Genomic DNA, 20,307 nt, shown 5'->3' with positions numbered 1-20,307 from the left:
TGGACAGGAGGGCCAGGTGGTGGCGGTGGTGGTGACGATGATGGTGAAGGTAGCAAACACTGTCTGACACGAGCAGTGATGGCCAGTGCTCAGGCCACAGCTCCCACGCTCCAGGTCCTCTTCTCTATACTTTACACGTATTAGCTCACTTAATCTTCACAGCAACCCTGTGAGACGGACACTATTATGGTTCCTATTTTGCAGATGAACAAACTGAGAAGTGGGGTAAATTGTCCCGAGTCAAACACCTAATCAGCACTAGAGCCAGGATTTGAACCCAGCTGCCCGCGCTCCTGGCCGCTAAGTTATCCTGCCCTGAGCGGTCAGCCACCATCTGCAGCCTCTGTCCCAGCAGGGTGGGCCTGACCGTCACTGTGCGTCCTCAGCTGGGCCTCAGACAGTCCCTGGCTACGAGCCTGTGGGCGTGGCTTGCATCCCTGAGAGAGCCTGGTGGCCACTCCCCCTGCCCACTGTCCTGCATCCTCACCTCTGCTTTCCCATCAGGCAGGTGCTTGGCCAAACCCCTGGCTCCCTTCCTAAGTGTTGGCTGTTCTCTCTACGCTGGGACACCTCCGAGGTAGACTCCCCAGTCGGGTGAGGGCTGTCCGGTCCAGAGCTCATGCGAGACCCACCCACCCCCATACGCCTGGACACTTAATTCAAAACTCACATGCCCTGGGCTCGCCTGGCCACCTATATCAGGCATCTCTGGGGCACCGTGGAGGTATTTCTCAATCTCCATCATCTTATTTGAGTGGATTTTGTCCAGAAGTGATCTCTTACATGATCAGGAAATTATGTAATCTTTCAACCCCAGGCTGCTTTTTCTCAAGGCTGAGCTTGACATCCAGTCCTTTCAAAATAGGCACCTCGGGCTTCCCTGGTGCACAGTGGTTGAGAGTCCGCCTGCCGATGCAGGGGACACGGGTTCATGCCCCGGTCCGGGAGGATCCCACATGCCACGGAGCGGCTGGGCCCGTGAGCCATGACCGCTGAGCCTGCGCATCCGGATCCTGTGCTCCGCAGCGGGAGAGGCCACAGCAGTGAGAGGCCCGTGTACCGCAAAAAAAAAAAAAAGGCACCTCAAGCCAAAAGATGGTCATATAATTATATTCTATATTTCTATTAAAGTTCTAGAATGACAGCAGACTTTCATTCTGAAACAGCAAATGCCAAGGCATCGTACGGTTTTTCACGGCATTCGCCTGCCAGTTCATAAGCTCTCAGGCCAGTTTCTGAACGTCTAAACGTTCGGGGTTGTGTCCTCTGCCAGAAAGTTTCACCAACAACAAGGATAATAATCATTATTGGGTTCTTACTGTGTGCTTCTCACTGTTGCAAGCGCTCTATATGTAGGAACGCCTATAATTCTCATAATGTTCCAGATGAGGAGACCGAGGCACGGGAAGGTTAAATCTATTGCCAGAGTTACACAGCCACAAAGCAGCAGAGCCAGAACCCAGACACAAACAGCCTGGTCCCCAAGCCCACATTCCGAGCAGATGGGACCCCGAGCTGGTGGCTCCCAGTCCTGATTCAGGTGTCCGGGCAGGTGGGCTGTTCTCTGCTGCGCTAAGAAACTGAAATTTGGACCCACCGTCTACTTCGGTGACAGTTGGAATTGATGACTCTGTTTGTTTTTAACTTCAATGATAGTATTTCAGTAGGAAGCTCACAGCTTTAATTCCATCAAGACTTTAACTCATCACCATTCAGAAGACATAGGCCGTAGATGACTGTGTGTGTGCCGGCCGTCAGGACTCTCACTTTTGGATGGAAAAGCCGGGGCCCACACTCATTCTGCAACTGGCCAGACTCTTGGCAGCCTTGACGGTTCCCTGTTAGTTCATCCGGGATGTGGCCTCCGTGTTAGACGTTCCGGAGCTTTGTTCTGCCTTTTAAAAAGCATCTGGTTCTCATTCCAGTGATCCGTTGGAGAGAACCTTTTGGCCCTTCCATTCTCCGTGGGAGAACTTCATTTTTATGCTCAAATTTTTCATCTTTTGTGATACTCGGGTTGCTGTTTTATTCTGCGTTGCGTTAAAACCTCCGTGAGCTTGGGAGAATTCCCAGGTGGCCAGGGCCCCTGGAGACCTCCTACCTCACTGAAGATTTTGAAATTGTGAGCAGAGCGATGAGGCCGAAACACTGCGTCTGGGACGTCGTATGCACTCACGTCGTGCAGTCTTTTTTTTCCTCCACCATTTTCCAAGTTGCCAACAGTATAAGACATTTTATATACGTTATTTCATTCTCCCAACAATCCTGTACCACTGGAAATATGCCCCTGTTCACTCTTCTAGATGAAGAAACAGAGGCTCATGAACTTAAGTTTCCAGTACTTGGGGTTACACGATGGAGGTGGGATTTGGAAGCAGGTCGGCTGAGCTACAGATCCCGGGGTGCGAACTTCTATCCTGTCCCCTGCCAGCTGCATGATGTTAGGTGCTGCCTCGTGGGGAAAAATCCTTGGAGGGCGTAAGTGGTGTACGAGGAGCACACCGCCCGCTTCTCTGTGGCTTGTCGCCCTGAGGCAGCTCACTGCCCCTTGGGCCATTAGAATACGGTCCCACCTGTCACCTTCCTGTGCCAAGGCTTCCAGGCAAGGAAGGTGACAGCACTCGGCGTGTCCCCAGGCGTTGGGGCAATGCTCGTCTGTGACTTCTGCCGTTAGGGCTCTGCCCGGAGACTCAGTGTCTTTAGCACCCTCCATCCCCCTCTATCCCTGCCCACTGCCAACACTAGCACCTTCTTCTGAAATTCTTCCAAACCCCTCATTTAACAGTCAAACTAAGCTGACCATCTATGCTAACAGGCTGGAGCAGTGGTCCGCCAGCTTTCCCACAGAATCACCCGGAGGCTTGGTAAACACAGGTCACCCGACCGCACCCCCCTGCCCGAGTTCTGACTCAGCCGGTGATGCTGACACTGCTGGTCCAGGAGCTGCACTGTGAAAGTCGCTGGCCTAGAGATCCTGGTCCCAGGTGGATGTGTCCCCACGGCATCCGGCTCATCAGGGGCCGCGATGCTGGGAGATTTCAGCCACTTTGGGGAAGAGGGTGAGGAGGACATCGGTGTGCGGGCTCCGGCCTCTGTCCCTTCTTATCGGACTGACGGGTGATTGACAGGCAGGGGCTTCAGCCCTCCCACTGTCAGGAGCCTCCGCCAGCTGCATCTCTGAGCCTGCCGTCCTCTGCGGGTGAAGCAGCCTTTCCTCCTCCTTATTTTGCATTTGCATATGAGTGCTTCTCAATCTAGAATATACGTTGGGGTCACCTGGAGTCTTAGGAAATGCTTCAGAGTCTGAAATTCTGGACTGGGGCCTGTGAGTCTGTGTGTCTCCTCGGTGCCAGGTGCCGCCCCAGGTGCTGCTGGAAGGTGAGCCTGCCCTTGGTGTCAGGCTGTAGCCCCTGTGAGGCACCTCCTGCGTTACTGCCTGTGCACTGGTAGCTCTAGCCCCTGCTGCACAAGGGTTCACCTGGAGAGCGTCTAAAAACTTGCCCCCCACCACTAGAGATTCTAAGTTAGTTGTGAGCGTTGGAATTTTCAAACCCCCTCCCACGCGATTCTAACATACAGCCAGTTTAGAAACCACCAGCCTTTACAAAGGAAAGAGATGACTTCTTCTAGGAGTTCAAGTGCCGCCGGGCCGTGGACTAGTCTGCCGGTTGCTTGGGTGGGGAGGTGGGCCAGTTCCCCCAGAGGGGGGCTGCCAGTGGACCCTGGGGATCTCATTGCGATGCAGATTCTGCTTCACCAGGTTTGGGGTTTGACCCAGGTGTCACGGGTGCTGCTGGACCAGGCTGATACTGAGTCTCAAGGCTTGACCACAGGGGCCTCCCCAGCACCCGTTACCCCTGGCGGGGGTGGCGGTGGGCAGCTCCTCTCGTGTTGAGGGTCAGAGGTTCTTGATCCAAACCTCCTCTCCTTTCAATGCCATCTTGCCGTCTCTTGATCAGCTGAGTCCTGACGCAGGACACCCGGCAACGAGGGTCTGTTCTATTTTTGTAACGTTGGATCTTTCTTCCTTCTCTCTTCACAGTACGAGATGCAAAAAATCTCATCCCTATGGATCCAAATGGGCTTTCAGATCCTTATGTGAAGCTGAAGCTTATTCCTGACCCCAAGAACGAAAGCAAACAAAAAACCAAAACCATCCGTTCCACACTGAACCCCCAGTGGAATGAGTCCTTTACGTTGTAAGTTGAATCCTCTCTTCCTGATGGCTTTCCTCCCTCATGTTGTTAGCAGTGCTGAGCTGGGCTTTATAAACGTCTTTAAACATGGCATCATCCCTAAGCCCTTCTCCTATGGCAGCTAGAGAGGTAGCTGTGGTCACCCTTGTCTGATGGATAGAAACTCTGTTTACCAAGACTTACACGATGCAGGCCCCAAATGACCATCAGTAACTTCTGTACAAAAAAATTCTTTTACATTACAGATGATATAAAAAGGTATAGTGTGTCCCACCTCTTGATGGACTTAGTTTTTTTTTAAGGGTTAGAAGAGGGTGTAGGTAAGAGTTTAAATAATAAGTTTAAAAACATGGAGTAAGTGAGTACCATAGAAGCTGCTGTTGCCACTGAAATGGGGAGATTATCCTTATGTCTAAGCAGGGAAGACTTCCTGGAGAAGGCACCATTTAAAGTGGATGTGAAAGGAATGTGAGGATTTCAGAGGCAGAGATGGGAGGAGGGAAAGAAGGGAGGAGGGGGTGGGAGGAGGGGGTGGCATAAGCAAGTCTGGAGCAAGAAAGCACTGAGTGCAGCTGAGCACAAGCAAGAGGTCCTCTTTGGGCTTCCCTGGTGGCGCAGTGGTTGAGAGTCCGCCTGCTGATGCAGGGGGCGCGGGTTCGTGCCCCGGTCCGGGAGGATCCCGCATGCCGCAGAGCGGCTGGGCCCGTGAGCCATGGCCGCTGAGCCTGTGCATCTGGAGCCTGTGCTCTGCAACGGGAGAGGCCACAGCAGTGAGAGGACCGCGTACCGCAAAAAAAAAAGAGGTCCTCTTTGTGGAGGAGAGCACAGGAAGCATGTGTGTACAACCAGAAGGTAGCTGTCTAGGATATAGATCAGAGACTGTCCAGCTTTGCTCTGTGAAGGGCTGGATGGTAAATAGTTTAGACCTTATGGGTCATACAGTCTGTTGCAGGTACACAGCTATGCTGTTCGAGGTTCAAAGCAGCCACAGACAATATCTGTCTCAACAAAAGGCCATGACTGTATTCCAATAAAACTTTATTTACAAAAGCAAGCAGTGGGCCTGATTTGGCCCTTGGCTCAGAGTTTGCTAACCCCTAGTCTAGAGCCTCATTGGCCAAGGGGCTGGTACTTTGTTGATGATGGAGAACCCCAGGAAGAGAATTGAATACAATATTTTTTTGAATCTCAGGCTCAGATCATGAGCATGCGATATGTCCCCCAAAATCATGATCAAGATAACCCTGTGTGTGTGTGTGTGTGTGTGTGTGTGTGTGTGTGTGTGTGTGTGTTCTTTCGTAGCAAATTAAAACCTTCAGATAAAGACCGACGACTGTCCGTAGAGATCTGGGACTGGGATCGAACAACCAGGAACGACTTCATGGGGTCCCTTTCCTTCGGAGTCTCGGAGCTGATGAAGATGCCGGCCAGTGGATGGTGAGGAAGCCCGAGTGTGTCTGTGTGAACCAAGAGCTAATTGTCTGAAAATGTTAGCGTGCCTGGAGATTCCGGAAACTGGCCAGTTTAAGTCCAAAGTGACTGTTGATTATGCAGTTACCTGGGTACCATCTCCCCAGGGGGTGCATTTCAGAAACAGCTGGACTAGAGCCTTGGGGTGCGGGGTGAACCTGGGTGGTGCCAGCGTGGGGCTCACCCCCTCCTCTCCCCTGTCTCTGAAAGGTACAAGTTGCTGAACCAAGAGGAAGGTGAGTACTACAACGTGCCCATTCCAGAAGGTGATGAAGAAGGCAACATGGAGCTCAGGCAGAAATTCGAGGTGAGGAGACAACACGGTGACTTAATCATCTTTCCGTTTAGAAAGCTTCACTCCAGGAAGGGCCAGATTTTTGTGATCACTTGTCTGGAAGGCAGACAGTCATTTAAATGTTAATCTTGTTCTTTACGTAAAGGGATACATGTTGCGTAATCACCTTCCTTTGCAAGCTGTTGACATTCTGTGGCTTTTATCGGTTAGAGAAAGGAGACTGGAAACAGCCCAGCAGTGAGCCTGGTTGGTTCCTGTTTAAGGAATCGGTTTGGCCTGGTTGGTTCCTGTTTAAGGAATCGGTTTGCCATCAGCGGGGAGACGGCCCGGTCTAGCCTCCTCCCCGTGGGCAGGAAGTCACCTGGGCCTTAACCTGGGAGGCTGCTCAGGTGTCATTTTCAGGCCAGAAGCTGAATTTTTGCTGCAGATCATTGGGAAAGGCAGCTCTTTCTGCTCCTCCCCCTGGGTGTGTGTCTGCCTTCTGTCCCAGTTTTGTCACCTGCCACCCCTGACTTCCCTCTTCCTCCTCCTGTCAATCCCTGCTTCTCACTACTCAGCAGACGTCTCGGCCTTTCATGAACATTCTTTCCTCCGAGCATCCGCCTTATGTTCCAAGTCACAGCTTTTTGTTTTCCCTGTTTCTCTAATCACCTGTGCGCTGGCTGTTTGAAGGATCCATTCTAGCAGCCCATGGAGTCTCTGTACCCGGCCCGTCCCTTGGGAAGCTTTCCCTTCCTCGGGCTCATTAGGATGCCCTGCAGTTCACCCACCCTGAAGAAATACACGCGGGCACGCACGCACGTACACAGAGACCCGCACCGTAGGCACTAACGGGATGATGCCCTCGTGTGCCTCCTCTTCTTGCTGTGGCTTTCTTCTTCCAAATAAAATTCCGTCCCAGAGACGCACACAGGTCATATCCAGAGAGACTGAGTTCCAAAGGACGTAAAACACAAAAATGTCCAAAGTGCTTTATCTGGTTAAAGAGGCTGTTGATGGCAAACACTTAAGGGCAGGGGCTGTGAGCCTGGGTGCCCTTGGGAGCGTAAAGGGGTGAAATGGGTCCCCGAGAATATATATAAACGGCGGTGACGGCGGGCCTCTGGGCGGGTGGGACAGCGGGGTGCGGTGCGTGCTCAGGCGGCACCCCCACCCCGGGCCCCAGCCGACGGCGGCCGAGCTCGAAGCGGGTCATGCGCTACCGGATCTTCCAGTTCTTCCAGGGAAGCCACAAGGCCCGATTTTCACGTGGCATGTTCTGATTCAGTTTAGTATCAGCAGCCAATTAAAGCTTGAACTTTGCGTGAGTCAAACATGTATCTATTGCCTTAGACGCAGGCAGGATCCAGCCAGTGAGAACCAGCTTGTCATCTCTGCTCTCGAAACAGAGATGAAGTTCTTTGCAAAGAGGCTTTCGATAGCTAGAAGCATTCAAGTGCAAGGCTGCCCGCTAGGGTCTGGGGGCGCTTCAGGGGCCTCTGCGAGGCGTGGCTCGTGTCTGATTGCTTCTTCCTTCCCGTCACCATCCTCCCGCTCCCTGCCACAGGAGCACAGGTGCCTGGAACGCTGCCAGGAGGGCTGCTTCCCTGACCCTGACCCCGTGCCCCCCGCCCGCTGAGAAGGGAACCGTTCTAGAGAGAGTGTCGGGACGGAGGGGAACCCAGGGGCTAAGGAGACCCTGCCTGCGTCCCGCGTGGGGTGCAGGTGCAGGTCACCGGCTGTGGGGCTCAGGGCCGCGGGAGGTGCGGGGTGCACCTGGGGGAGGAGGGTGCTCGGGCCTCGCGTTGGCGTCGCTCGTGGTAACGTCTGAGGCTTCTCTTTGCTGGTGGAAAAACACTGAGGCACGTCTCAGGCTTCATTCCCGTGGCTTCCTGGTGAGTGACCTTCCTGTTTTTCTGGGCGGTGAGTTTAGCTTTTTACAAAGGTCAGCGTTACAAACTCAAAGCAAAAACTAAACAACCCGGGCCAGAGGGCTTGAGGCTGGAGGGCAGCGTTTCTCTCCGGGGACGGGTTAGGGGCCACGTGCGTTGAGCCTGGCGCTGTTCCCCGTCCTCGGCTCCGGGGGTGTGAACGTCACAGACCCGGCGGTGGCATCGTGGGCTTTGCTGAAGGGCCTCCCCCGTCCAGCTCGGTGAGCGCTGTGCCCAGGTCGCCTGGTGGACCACGCCCCCAGCCTTTCCTCTCAGCGCCCTCCGGCTGTGTCCCCAGGCTTTGCCAGTCACGGCGGCTCACTTAGAGCATTTGTAAAGCGCTCTGCAAGAGGCTGTGCGGGAAGCCGCTTGACAGCGTCACCGAGATGTGGAGAGTCTGGGGACCCCTCTCGTGCGGCCGTTCAGAGTGGGCAGATCGGATTCTAGGCAGGGCCTCGATCGTCCAGTGGGGGGGTCTGGAAATGGGGAAGTTGCGGGGTTTCCTCGGCACCAGACTGCTGTGAGCCAGGCTGTGAATGCCAGGTCCATGTTGGGGCAGCCCTGGGTGACAGCCAGCCTGCCTGAACGGGCCCCAGTGGCATCAGGCTGTGAGTTAGGACGCTGCCTCTTGGCCCCCAGCCGCAGCGTGACCGCCTCGCAGCATCTACAGAATCCCGTGTTCCCTTCCCTCCATGTGATACATGCCGTGGGCTTGCTTTCCATACTAGTGCTCCCACCCCACACCCACTCTTTTACAGACACTTTCCCAGTTTGATTCAGCTGACTACAGTTTTCTTTAAAATTTCAAGTTCCGTGGTGAATCAGGATTGGCTGAAACACAACACGACAGTCTTGTTAGGAACAAGCCTTCCTCAGTGGGATTGTAGAACCTCTAGTCTATAGGGTTATTTTTTCCGTGTCCAGCTCTGTTTTCTCGGAAGAGTTAACTCAACTCTGGTTTTCGAATCCTTCCCCGGAAATCAAAAGTCATTTTCTTATGAAAGAAAAATCAAAACAAATGAACGTTTACAGCTCAGCCACTGCACTAGTATTTATCTGGTCATAATATGGGAAAAGATTTCAAATTTATTGTTGGTTCTAGAATCTTGGCAAACAGAATGATCAGCGAGTGAAGCTCTTAGGAGCCCAGGAGAATCCCAGGATGGTCGGAAATGACCTTACTCCGTAGTGTGTTGTCCCACGGGAGTTCGTCTGCCTAAAAGCCGAAGCCAGAACCTTGACTGTGATATTCACGGGCAGCGCATCTGCGGTGCCTGTTCCGTGTTTGTCTTCAAATAAAGTACACGTGGACCCCGATTCACAAACGTAAATTATATATTTGTTCATTTGTTCACTAATAAGGTTTCCAGCAATGAATAAAGCAAACCGTCCCCCCATCTGTGGAGGTTAGGTTCTGTACCTGTGAGCCTTGCTTCAGATCTTTTTGGGAACGATGCAGGAAGCGTATTGGGAAATAAACATAACCCCCTGTGCTGCTCAGTGACCCCCTGGACCTCCCGTCGCTGTTGAGGACATCCAGGTCTCCTGTTCCTGCCTCCCGCTTCTGGGCCCCGCTCCCCGGGGTGCAGCTTGTGGTCAGAGGCCAGGAAGAGGGTCTCCTTTCCCTCAGAGGTGATCCAGCGATGGGTTAGCCGTGCCCAGCAAACGTTCCTTAAAGGGTCCCATGATGAATGCTTCCGGCTTTACACAGCACGGGGTCTCTGGCACAGCTACTCAACTCTGCCTTCGTAGCTTGAAAGCAGCCCCAGACAAGACGTCAACAAATGGATTTGGTTGCGTTCTAACAAAACGTTATTTACAAGGACAGGCGCCGGGCCAGCCCTGCCCGTGGGTTACCAGCCCCGGCCCGTGGGTTACCAGCTCAGTCCCGTGGGTTACCAGCCCCTGGCTCAGCCCGTGGACCCAAGAATCAGACCTGGTTCTGCCACGTATTAACCACGTGACCTTCCTGTGCGTGTCCTTCACTGTAAATGGGAATAATAGTTGTATTTACTTCACAGAATTGTTTCGAAGATTAGTCAGTAGGAAAGTTCTAAAAGCACACTTACGCATCCTCCTCCTCTATATGTTTCATTGCAAAAACTAGGTTACTGAGGGCACTTTTTTTTTTTTTAACTTTAGGAGCTTCCCTTAAAAAAATTAATTTTCACGTTGCAATCATGCTGTCAATAATGGGCACGTTCTAAGTTCTGTAGACCAGCCGTATGATGAAATAGAGGCTTAATGGTAAGAACTTTATCATCATTTAATAACGTTTTTATGGAGAGATCTATCTTCATTTACGTTGACATGGATTTCTGGAACGTAATGTGTGTAAATTGGGAACTGCGTGTAACTGGCATTGGATCAGATAATCCCTGGACAAAACAGGGTTTCAGTAATTTTCAGGGGAGGAGAATTCTGACGCTGAGGAGTCCGTCCGCATGGGCACTTCTACAGGGGCTTGGCTTAGGGTCCTGGTTAAACACTCCAGGTGAGCACGTCTGGAAGGTGCTGGCTGTAAACCACCGGGAATGAAGGCAGGATAATTAATCACCAGGAGAGTGGCAGCTAATGACTCATGAGGTCAATAACAGAAAGGGCACGTCATCCACTCACATGAAAGCCCAGCATCTCTGTGGGTGCCATGTTGCTGTTTTGATCTCTTAAAAAATCCGGGGTCTGAACCTTTTGCATCTTGAGCTATGCCTGGGGACTTCTACACGACATTCAACTTACCCGTTGGAAGAAAGGGTCTCTTCTGACCACACCTGTTCGTCGTTTAAAACGTTTTCAGAGGACCTACTGGCATTTTGTCCATTTCCCCAGTTGTTAGTGAGCTGTCTGACTCTTCCCCGGAGCCATCTGGGCCACGTCTACCTGCAGAGTTGGGTTTGTCCCAGGATCAAGAAAATAGGAGGAGGAAAGGGGTGGCGAGGAAGGGGACCACTTCCCTCCCTAGGGCCTGATGCAGAGCCTTCTCCTAAGGCCTGGCCCCTCATCCCTGGGCAAGGCATTCTAACCAAGACCAGCCCTGCTACCCGGGGAGAAACTGAGCCAGAAGAGCTGAGAACCTTCGTCAGGTTTTAATCCAGTATCACTGCCACTACCTCTAATTTGTATTTTGATGACTCTCGGGTACAGACGGGCTTTAAAGGAACTCATTTCTACCTGTGGGGTTGCTTGTCTCCCACACATGTCGTTACAGTTATAGGAGAGTCTGAGGTTTAAAAAAAAAAGTCAAGCAGCTTTCCTCAAAGGAGGCCTCACCCTTCCCTTCTGCCTGGTTGTCCTGGATTCGTCACTTTGATCATTTGTTTTAGATAATTTAAAAAACAACATAAGAAGAAGCTAAAAGCACCTTCGTCTCTTTCTCTTCTTGCTACCCACCTTGCTCCGCTCCAGCGTAAGTGGAAATCTACTATTAAATAAAAAAGTTAAGAAGCAAAACAGACACACCCATAGCGGAATTAAGACAACTCAGAGGCCACGCGCACGCGCTTTGGGCTTTGTCTGCGTCGGAATATTTCTGTTGTCAGAAAATAATGGAAAGTAGTGCCCCAGGGGAAAGCTGGCAGATGATACTTCCTAAATAACTCCGTGGAGTATAAGCATTCAGGAAAACAAGATGAATTTATTTAAATTGCAGTGTGTGAGCTCCCGGTAGGGAAATAGTTTTAAAGTTCTATAGAAAAGAGAGAAATTGATGACCATGTGTGAGACACGGGGTGTGGTCTTGACCACCATCTCCCATCCTATCCCTTCAGGGAGCAGGAGATGATGGCTGAGCTCCAGGCGTTTTCTGTGCTGAGCACGGGGACCACGTTCCTTTGAGAAGTGGTAGAGCCTCGTGTGGTTAAGAGCCCAGCCCTGGAGCCCTCCTGCCGGGGTTCAAATCCGGCTCATCTCCATCCCACTTGTCTGAACTTGGGCAGCTTACTCAGGGCAGGGTATTCTAGGAAGAATATACAACTCGGAATCGTTCTCCGGGGCTTCACATCCTGGCTCTTCCACTTACTAGCTCTGGTGACGTCGGGTGAGATTCTTAAACTCTGATCTTTATAGTTTCCTTGTTCATGAAACAGGGATGATAATAGTACTACTTACTGAATTGCTCCGAGGACGACAGCAGTTCATTTATGTCAGCTGCTTAGCCTGGTCCCTGACACACAGTGAGTGCTCAGTACCTGTTAGCTAGGACTCCTTTTTGCCTTTATCAAAGCTGATTATATGAAAAAGACATTACCTATTCAAATTGAATTTTGACTTACGTTTATAAAAACGTGTATGGGCTTCCCAGGCCGTCTCTTCTTCAGCTGTTTCCTGTGGCACGTGGCACGTAGCTGCATTTTCCCTTACCCTGAAAATCCTCTAGGGCTGCACTGCCCATTTCAGCAGCCACTGGCCACATGAGTCTATGGAGCATTTAAACTATGGTCAGTCTGAGCTGAGATGTGCACGCTGTAAGTATGAAATGCACACCGGATTTCAAAGGCTCAGTAAAAAGAAGAGAACGTAAAATAGCTCATGAATAATAATTTTTATGTTGATTATATATTGAAATAATATTTTGGATCTCTTGGGTTAAATATACATTTAATAACTATTCTCCTTTGTGTTCTATGCTTTTATATGTTAGTATTAAATATAATATTATTGGAATGAATTTCACCTGTTTATCTCTTTAATGAGGTTACTAGAAAATGTAAAATTACGTCTGTAAGTCACATCTGGACAGGGCTAGTCTAAGACATTCCTCCCAATGAAGAAAAACAGTTTCTTGCAAGATGAGGACTGAAATGCAAAACCCATGACTTTCTGATGTACAGTATTTTTCCCGGGCTTAAGAAAATCGGTTGTTTCCAAGAGACTTGGATTTCAGAAAATAGATTCCCTCAAAATTCTGAGCCCATTATTGGGTGCAGATAAGTCTAATCTTTTTGCATGGCCAAGTAACTATATTAGAGACAGGGATATAACAAAGCTGGGGTGATATTTGAGTTATCTAGTAATTTAATAATACACATTTCTAGTAATAATCTCAAAAGTCACAGTGAAATCTCTTGAGATTCTCTGGTTAGTTGGAAAGTTGTGAGCAGAGGTCAGACGTCCGGGGAAGTGAAGGGGCGGGTCACCTCTGGCCTGTCTTCTGAACACAAGGTGGTCTTACACCTCATATTGTAGCAAACATGTGACCCGAAGACTGGGATCCCGGAGCTATGTCGATTTTAACAGGTATTTTGGAAACAGGTGACACTAGCTTTTTGTGGCTGAAATATTTGGAAGACTTGTTTGAATAGATTCTACAGAATGTCCACTGGTCAGAATCTAAAGCTGGATTAGCAATGGCTTCTGTCAATAATGTATGATGTTGTGTCTTCACAGCTTTTTGTATTTGTGACCATTTGGTCTAAACCCAAAAGAAGCCAAGATAAAATTGATCCCCATGGTGCATGAGAGTGAGCTGCTTTGCAGGATTTGTGGTAGAGCTCCAGAAACTACTAGCAGGAGCACCCTGGAAACTCTGCAGATGCCTGAAGATCACATATGTATCTGTTCTTATTGATTCTGGGGGAACGTTTTGAGATCATCCTTGTCACTGATTAGCAAAACGTGATCCGATTATGATTAGAGTTAAGGTATTTTAAACCACCGCACATGAGACTCAGTTGCTAGGTTATATATGGAAAGAGCAAGCAAGCATTCTTCTGTTTACTGTTGTTGAAATTGGATTTTCCAAAAGCCTCCAGTGTCTTTGAAGACTTCAGCTAATTCAGGATATTCTTCGGATGGGAAAAAAATAGTTCATTGGAGACCCTCAGTTAAATTGTAGCTGTTTGTTGATTTGATCTGGCCTGCCACTGTTACTATGGAAACCTGAGTACTTTCAGATGACCTTTTGGACACAGAACAGAAAATCTAAGTGCCCTGATACGGATTCTGCTTTTTTCCCCCCTAAATGGCTTACATAATTACTTTCTGAACTGTGTGATGTTAAGAGGAGGAAAAATCTATAAAATGTACATTAGTTAAAAGAGATTTTATTTTAATCTTTGTGCTTCGGTTCTGTCTTAGGAGCAAAATCTTAAACTAAAATGGGACAAGGCTTGGTGTTGGAAACCATTTTCACCCCTCCATTAGATCATTGTAATGGGGTTAGCCCTGCCCCTCAGCAGAGCAAACTCCAAGGAAGCCCCTGAAAGCAACTGCACAGAATTTTTTATTAGTCTGTGAGGGAGGCTGAATGCATTTATATTACAGCAGGGCAACATGTTTTCAGTATAATTTATCTTATGGAAGTGATTTTGTTGGGAAACCAAAAGAAGACAGTACACCCTGGTCGTCTGTTCCATCCTCATGAATTCCTGAAATGACAGAAAAGCTTTGTATTTGTAGCCGTGGAGGTGGCCTTGTGGCTGGGGGTTGCTGGTTGAAGAAACAGGGCAAACCTAGTACCAGTAAGTGTCAGCAGCAGTTGTCACGTGTCCCCAGGCTGACAGGGATGGGAAGGAGGGAAGAGAGAGCCAGTGTCCACCGACGTGACGTAGACATGATGCACGTCTTTATCGTGCAGTCTCGAGCACCTGAGGAGTGCAAGGCCCCTGGAAGAGAAAAGCTAGGATAAGGATAACAGCACACTCGATGGTGTTTGCTGTCTTCCCCAAGGAACACAGCCTACAGAGAATTGGGGTTGTGGATCCCTAGAGAGCTGATTCCAGGGTCTCTGAAGGCAGAGGTGACACCCTGGTGCTCTGGACGCTGGCAGCTCCACGTCTCCTCCGTGGGCCAGCAGCATCTGGGGCTTTAATATTAAACACGGAAACGTCCGGGATCCAGGCGGCTGCTGGGGGTGAAGAGCACAGTCCTGGGTCAGGCCGTCCGGCTTCGAAACTGCAGAATCTCAGACCCCGTCCTGGACTTGTACTGGGTCAGAATCTGCATTTTAACCACGTCCCCATGTGATTCCTGTGCCCATCACAGCTTGAGACATGCCGGTGGAGAAGACGTGACCTGTTGACTAGCAAGTAAACAAGCTCAGATTCCAGGGTGTTGGTAGTGAGGGCAGACTCCCTCACCCCAGTGTCCATAGCAAGCAGCGTGGGGTCACAGCCAACCACGTGTCCACTTCTTGGTTTTAATATCTCATTTTATTTTATTTTATTTTTCAATTTTATGGAAGTATAGTTGATTTTCAATGTGTTAATTTCTGCTGCACAGCAAAGTGATTCAGTTATATATGTATATATATAAGTATATGTATGACCTTTCTGTTCATCCCACCTGTCCACTTTTAAATGGTTGGGGAAAAAAATCAAAGAAGAGTAATATCTGTGATACTTGAAAACTAGGTGAAATTCAAATTTCAGGGTCCATAGAGTGTTGGCGACACAACCATGTGCGTTCATTCCCTTGCTGGCTGTAGCTGCTTTCAGGCTACAACAGCAGAGTTGAGTCATGTGACAGAGACTAAGACCCATGAAGCCTAATAAAATACATGTTGTCTGGTCCTTTCCAGAAAAAGTTTCCTGGCCCCTGGAAAGATGGAATAACGGAATATCAGAGCTGGGAGGGGTGTTAAAATCATCTTTGTCGATGGGAAAACCAAAGCACAGAGGAAGTTAGTTGAGCTCGTGAGTAGCAGGACCCAGCTCCCGTCTAGCATACGGCTTCTCTCCCCTGTCCTGGTCCTGTTCCCCCCGCACCCATGACACCCTCCCCCAGGTGTACGCCATGTTCTTTCACGCATCTCAGAACCTGCTGTGTTCCCTTGGAAAGACCCTCCCTCCTCTGCTTCCCTGCCTCAGGCTCATGGGATCCTACCCCAGCCTTTACATAATCCTCCAGCCTGTTAAACTGGCCCGACGTTTCCTTGTGCAAACTGAAGGCCGCTCCCTTGCTGGACACACCTGTGAGATGTGTCGCCTTCATGCGTCCAGAGTAAGAACCTTGGGTCCTGCTCTGAATGCTTTGAAATCTAAACGTCAGGCCCGCGAGGAATCCACCTTTCCCTGGCTTTTGTCGACATCGCAGGGAGGCCCTCTGAGCTCAGGTGTGTGTCTGGGAAGAGGAGGGAAGCCGTCCAGGGCGAGGCCGCTCTGCAGCCCACAGTCTCCCTCTGCTTACACCCCAAGTCCCTCGAGCACTGGGGCAAACCCACACATGCGATGAATATGGTCACCCTTGGAGATGGACCAGCTCCTTTCCCACCCTGCTGGTGGGCTCCAGAAATGGGTAATTCTGGGGATTTCCAGCTGGTGAATCCTGCCTCTACTCGGGGAGAGAGAGCTAAGACATGAACCTTGTTGCTAAGGACATTGCTGAGTAGTAACGGGATGTGAGAGCTTTTACCGTGTCTCCACTCTGTGGGTAACAGTCCTGACCCTTAGCCCTCACCCGGCAGCTAACCTAAATGAGCAGGTGCTGACTCAGGCCACAGGTCAGTTCTCGGTCCAGCTCTTGAGATGCTGATGCAGCCTCACCACTGAAAAGGTGGTGACTGGCTTGGTGCCATGTGGCAGGCACGAGGCCTGGGGACACGGAGGCTCCAGAGGGCTCACCACGGCGGCTCCCAAAATGAGGCCCAGGAGCCCGTGGCCGGGCTGCTCTCGGGAGTTTTGTTTTGGTTTTGCTGATGGTTTTGTTTCCATGGATGCGAGTCGCCTTGCCGTTCAAGACCTCGGCCTTGATTGTTCCTCTTCCCTGGCATGAAACCGACAGACAGGTGGGGTCCCGGAGCGTCCTCACTCAGGAGCTGAGCGAATTCAGCACTGCTGTGTCTTCAGCGCTTCATTGAAAACCAGGTGGTTAACGTTTAGGCTCATTGCAGCCGACAGTGACCTTGTCCATTTTGACCAGGGGCTTTGCTTCCTCCCCGCCCACCCCGACATCCAGGCGTGCGGTCCAGGAAGGCTCCCTCGGGGCTCCTGCAGACTGGCTGGCTGATTCACTGCATAAGCCTTTCCTTTTATTTTTTTTTAAAGGAGATTTGGGTTGGTTTGTTACAGCCAAGCTTGAAACAGCTTAGAGTTCTTTCTGGGTCCATTTAAATCTAAGAATAACTGCCTGGTGGCGGCTGGAAGGCTGCAGGCTGCATGGCACTTGTACAGAAGTGTCCCTGCTGGGGGATTTTTGTCTGCTGTCACAGATGGAAGTTGGAGGTGTGACCCCCTAAAGCTGCGTCACGGACGTCCCAAGGCATCTCAGCCAATCTGGAGACCTCGCTACCTCGAGGTATTCAGGCAGAGATTGGGCAACTCTAACAGAAGCTACAGGAGAGAGAAAGGCAAGCTTAAACTTCATCCGCAGCTCTTTGCAACACCAGGATTCCAGTGAGGATGTTTTTGTTTCTCTTGTTAGTTCCTTTTCATCTTGATGTGGATTAAGATCTCTAGCCTAAAATAGAGCTTTGGGGATTGGAATAAAATGCCCTATTTAGAGAATAATTATAAATAGATTTGTGATTACAGATTTAAAGGGCCATAATTATAAGATGTAATAGAAGCTCATCGATCCAGACCTGTCGATAACAGATGTGAAATCCACAAGCTGCCCAGTGTCCCGTCTTTGTGCACAAAGCCTTCGGAGCACAAAATATCATCCACTTGTGTCTGGTCTCCTCTCTGCTCAGGATCAGGGCTGTCGTGACCCTTTCAGGCTGCAGAATTTGGGTTCAGAAAATTAGCCTCCCTCACATTTTCTCCCAGCAGCTGACCCACTCCCCAAGTTCCCTGCAGAACTTGGAGAATGAATCCCATGACTGCTTGTGTAGAATTCTCTGTTAAGATGGTCTCAGCTTGCTTTTCTCACATTAGTACTTGAGAAAAGTAAAGTTTTCCAGTCATGGTGGGTTACTTTAGAAGCTGAAAGGTGAACGGATGGCCGCCTGAGGAGTCAAACCTGGTGGATACCTGGCATTTGGTCAACCAGAACTTGGCTAACGAGTTGCTCAGCACTTTTACATTTCACCAGTAACCTTGGGCCTTCTGAATCATCAAGAAAAAGTACATGTTGTTACACATAGTTTTATTGGCAAGTGGGTTTGGTTTTATTCTCGTTTATGGAGTAACAGCGATCTGTGTATAAAGCGACCTGATAACTGGCTGTTAGCACCGCAGACACTCGACTAACCAGCACCCCTGTGTCCCATCACCCCATCCCACGGATTGGCCGAAAGCAAAGGAAACACGTGAATATTGTGGAGCTGTTGCCATGATGCCACGTCTGGCCGCACAGACGCCACGGGGAAGAAGAGAGAAGGGTCACGGCCCCTGTGGTTTGACACGGTTCATTGGGGAAGGGTTAGTTCCCGGCCCTGCAGGGGCCACGGCAGACCTGCAGCCGCGAGCGCCGAGCGCGACCCACCTTCCTTCCCACCGTCTCTCCCCTGCTCTTTGTCTGCATTGGCAGAGGGGCCTGCGGTGCCCGGCACTCACTTTGCCGTCCTCCTGTGTAGCTAGCACTTGCCCTTGCCCTGCCCTCTCCTGCCTTTCCCAGGGTGTCACATCTGCCTCTTAGAGGTAGTGCTTCTGCCGCCCTGTCCTCTCCCGCCTTCCCTCCCACAAAATCGTTTGCCCGGTTTCTGTGGCCCCCCCGCCTGAGCCCCCAGCCGTGCTCCCCTCTCTTAAGGATGCACTGTGTGTCCTGGTAGCTAGAAACTCGTGCCCACTGTGTCCTGTCCAAACGACCACGGCGCCCCAGCAAGGAAAACGCTTGTGTGTCGACCACCCAGAGGATATTCCAGTCCTCCCCCATCTTCAGATTAGGTGCCTTTAAAGTTTTGCCAGGGAAATAGTGAAATCTCCTATGAGTGATTCATGAGACGTTCAAGCCAATTTGGAAAGCAGCACACGAACGGAAAGAGTGCATCTGTAAACTGACAACACATTTTCCTTTCTTTCTGGTAATACATATTTCTAATCACATATCAAGACCCATTTCCAATCTGTTTAGGCATACACCTACATTAGCATGCAGTCAATGCGACGTACTTGCACTACATGTGTGTGCTGATCTGCAAGATTAGTGTAAAAATGTCATGGGCTGAAATCATCAAATTGTGATGTTCCGCATGCCTGGCTTCATACTCCTACCTCTATTTCATTTTTTTCTCATTTCTTCCCAACTCATTTAGTTGTTGTAACCTAATCAACCATTCTGTCCCCAAAGGATCCAATGGAATTTTGCAACTTGCATGTAAATTATTTTAAAAATCTGCTCTATTGTCATTTCTGACAACACCACTGTCTTTTGGGGAGCTGGTTTGGGCCACATACCAGCTGTGTTCTCAGTGTATTGCTTTTGTTAATAATTTAAATTAGCCTGAGGTTGTTACAGCATATTCATATTGGAAGCGAGTGGAAAATTTAAACACTCGAACACTCGGGCACAAAATTTGCAAGAAGAAATCCCACCCCTACCCTAAGCTAGAATCAACATGAATAGTCTTTCAAAAACACTGTACTAAAGAAAACATCTAATAAATCATGTTTCTGAAGTCTCTCATCTGCAGAACTTGTACCTGACACTACAGGCGTGTCTCCTGAAGGGGCTGCAAGAGATTAGTGACCCAGGTGACTGGAAATGGGGAAGAAAACAATATTCTTTGAGGTTTCACAAGTCTTTGCAGAGTGTGGTAGCTGTCATGTCGCTGCCCTCCTGTTGTGTGTGCTTTAAAACCTTGTCACACGATGTGGCACGTCTGCTTTCGAGGATCATCTCCAGAGGTCGGCCCCTCCTGGACATGCTGAGCCGCTGGGCGATGTCGCCCCGGCCCCCCGCCCCCCGAGTGAAGACACCCTGCGTCCTCAGAGTAGGCAGGCACCTCTGGGTCATCCCGGGCACCGAGTCACCTCCCGCTTCCAGACAGACAGACCGCCTGTCGTCTGACACCCGTCATTTCAAATGAGGGCCCCTCTCCCTCCTCTGATGAGCTGGACTCACACTTGGTCCTCGGATCCTAATCGTGGCCCAGAGGCCTTCTGAGTGCTGTGGCGTGCCTGCGTAATGTGGTTCTGTCTCTGTTACTATACTGGAAACTTCGTTATTCCACGGAGAGATACTACACATACTATGGGGCTGTGTTTCCCAACAGACAGGAAAAGCTGGTGCAAAACTCAGATGTAGCTGGAAAGGGAAATAGAGAGAAAGGAGAAGAAAGGACTAGAGTGAGGGCTTCACCTCCCTGGGCCCCTGCTGGCCAGTGACCGTGGCCCCTCCAGCTCCAGGGAGGGGCGTCCCCTCCAGAAGGACTGTCCTCCCCCGCCGGCCGGCAGCACTGCTCTCACCCGAACTTCCGAAGCCCCAGCCTGCCCGGGTTCAAACCCAGCCCCACCAGCCCAAGCCATGTGGCCATCCTACTCCCCTCAGTGTGTCCAGGTCTAAAATGGGGACGATTCAAGTACCACCTCCTAGGGTCAGGCAGAGGCTTAAACAGGTA

General features: G+C 50.3%; 1 protein-coding gene across 1 annotated transcript in view; it reads left to right on the top strand.

Moving 5' to 3' along the window:
- The window catches only part of PRKCA (protein kinase C alpha), a 379,909-nt gene that overhangs the window by 300,347 nt on the left and 59,255 nt on the right, over nucleotides 1-20,307 (top strand). Inside the window, exons 6-8 of the mRNA XM_081218519.1 lie at nucleotides 4,043-4,199; nucleotides 5,499-5,633; nucleotides 5,877-5,973. Coding sequence (XP_081074645.1) covers nucleotides 4,043-4,199; nucleotides 5,499-5,633; nucleotides 5,877-5,973 — 389 coding nt within the window. The remainder of the gene's footprint in view (nucleotides 1-4,042; nucleotides 4,200-5,498; nucleotides 5,634-5,876; nucleotides 5,974-20,307) is intronic.

Source organism: Mesoplodon bidens, assembly GCF_964165515.1.
Source record: "Mesoplodon bidens genome assembly, chromosome: 19".
Taxonomy (NCBI): domain Eukaryota; kingdom Metazoa; phylum Chordata; class Mammalia; order Artiodactyla; family Ziphiidae; genus Mesoplodon; species Mesoplodon bidens.
The sequence above is the reverse complement of the archived record's forward strand: the minus strand, read 5'-3'. Positions and strand labels throughout refer to the sequence as shown.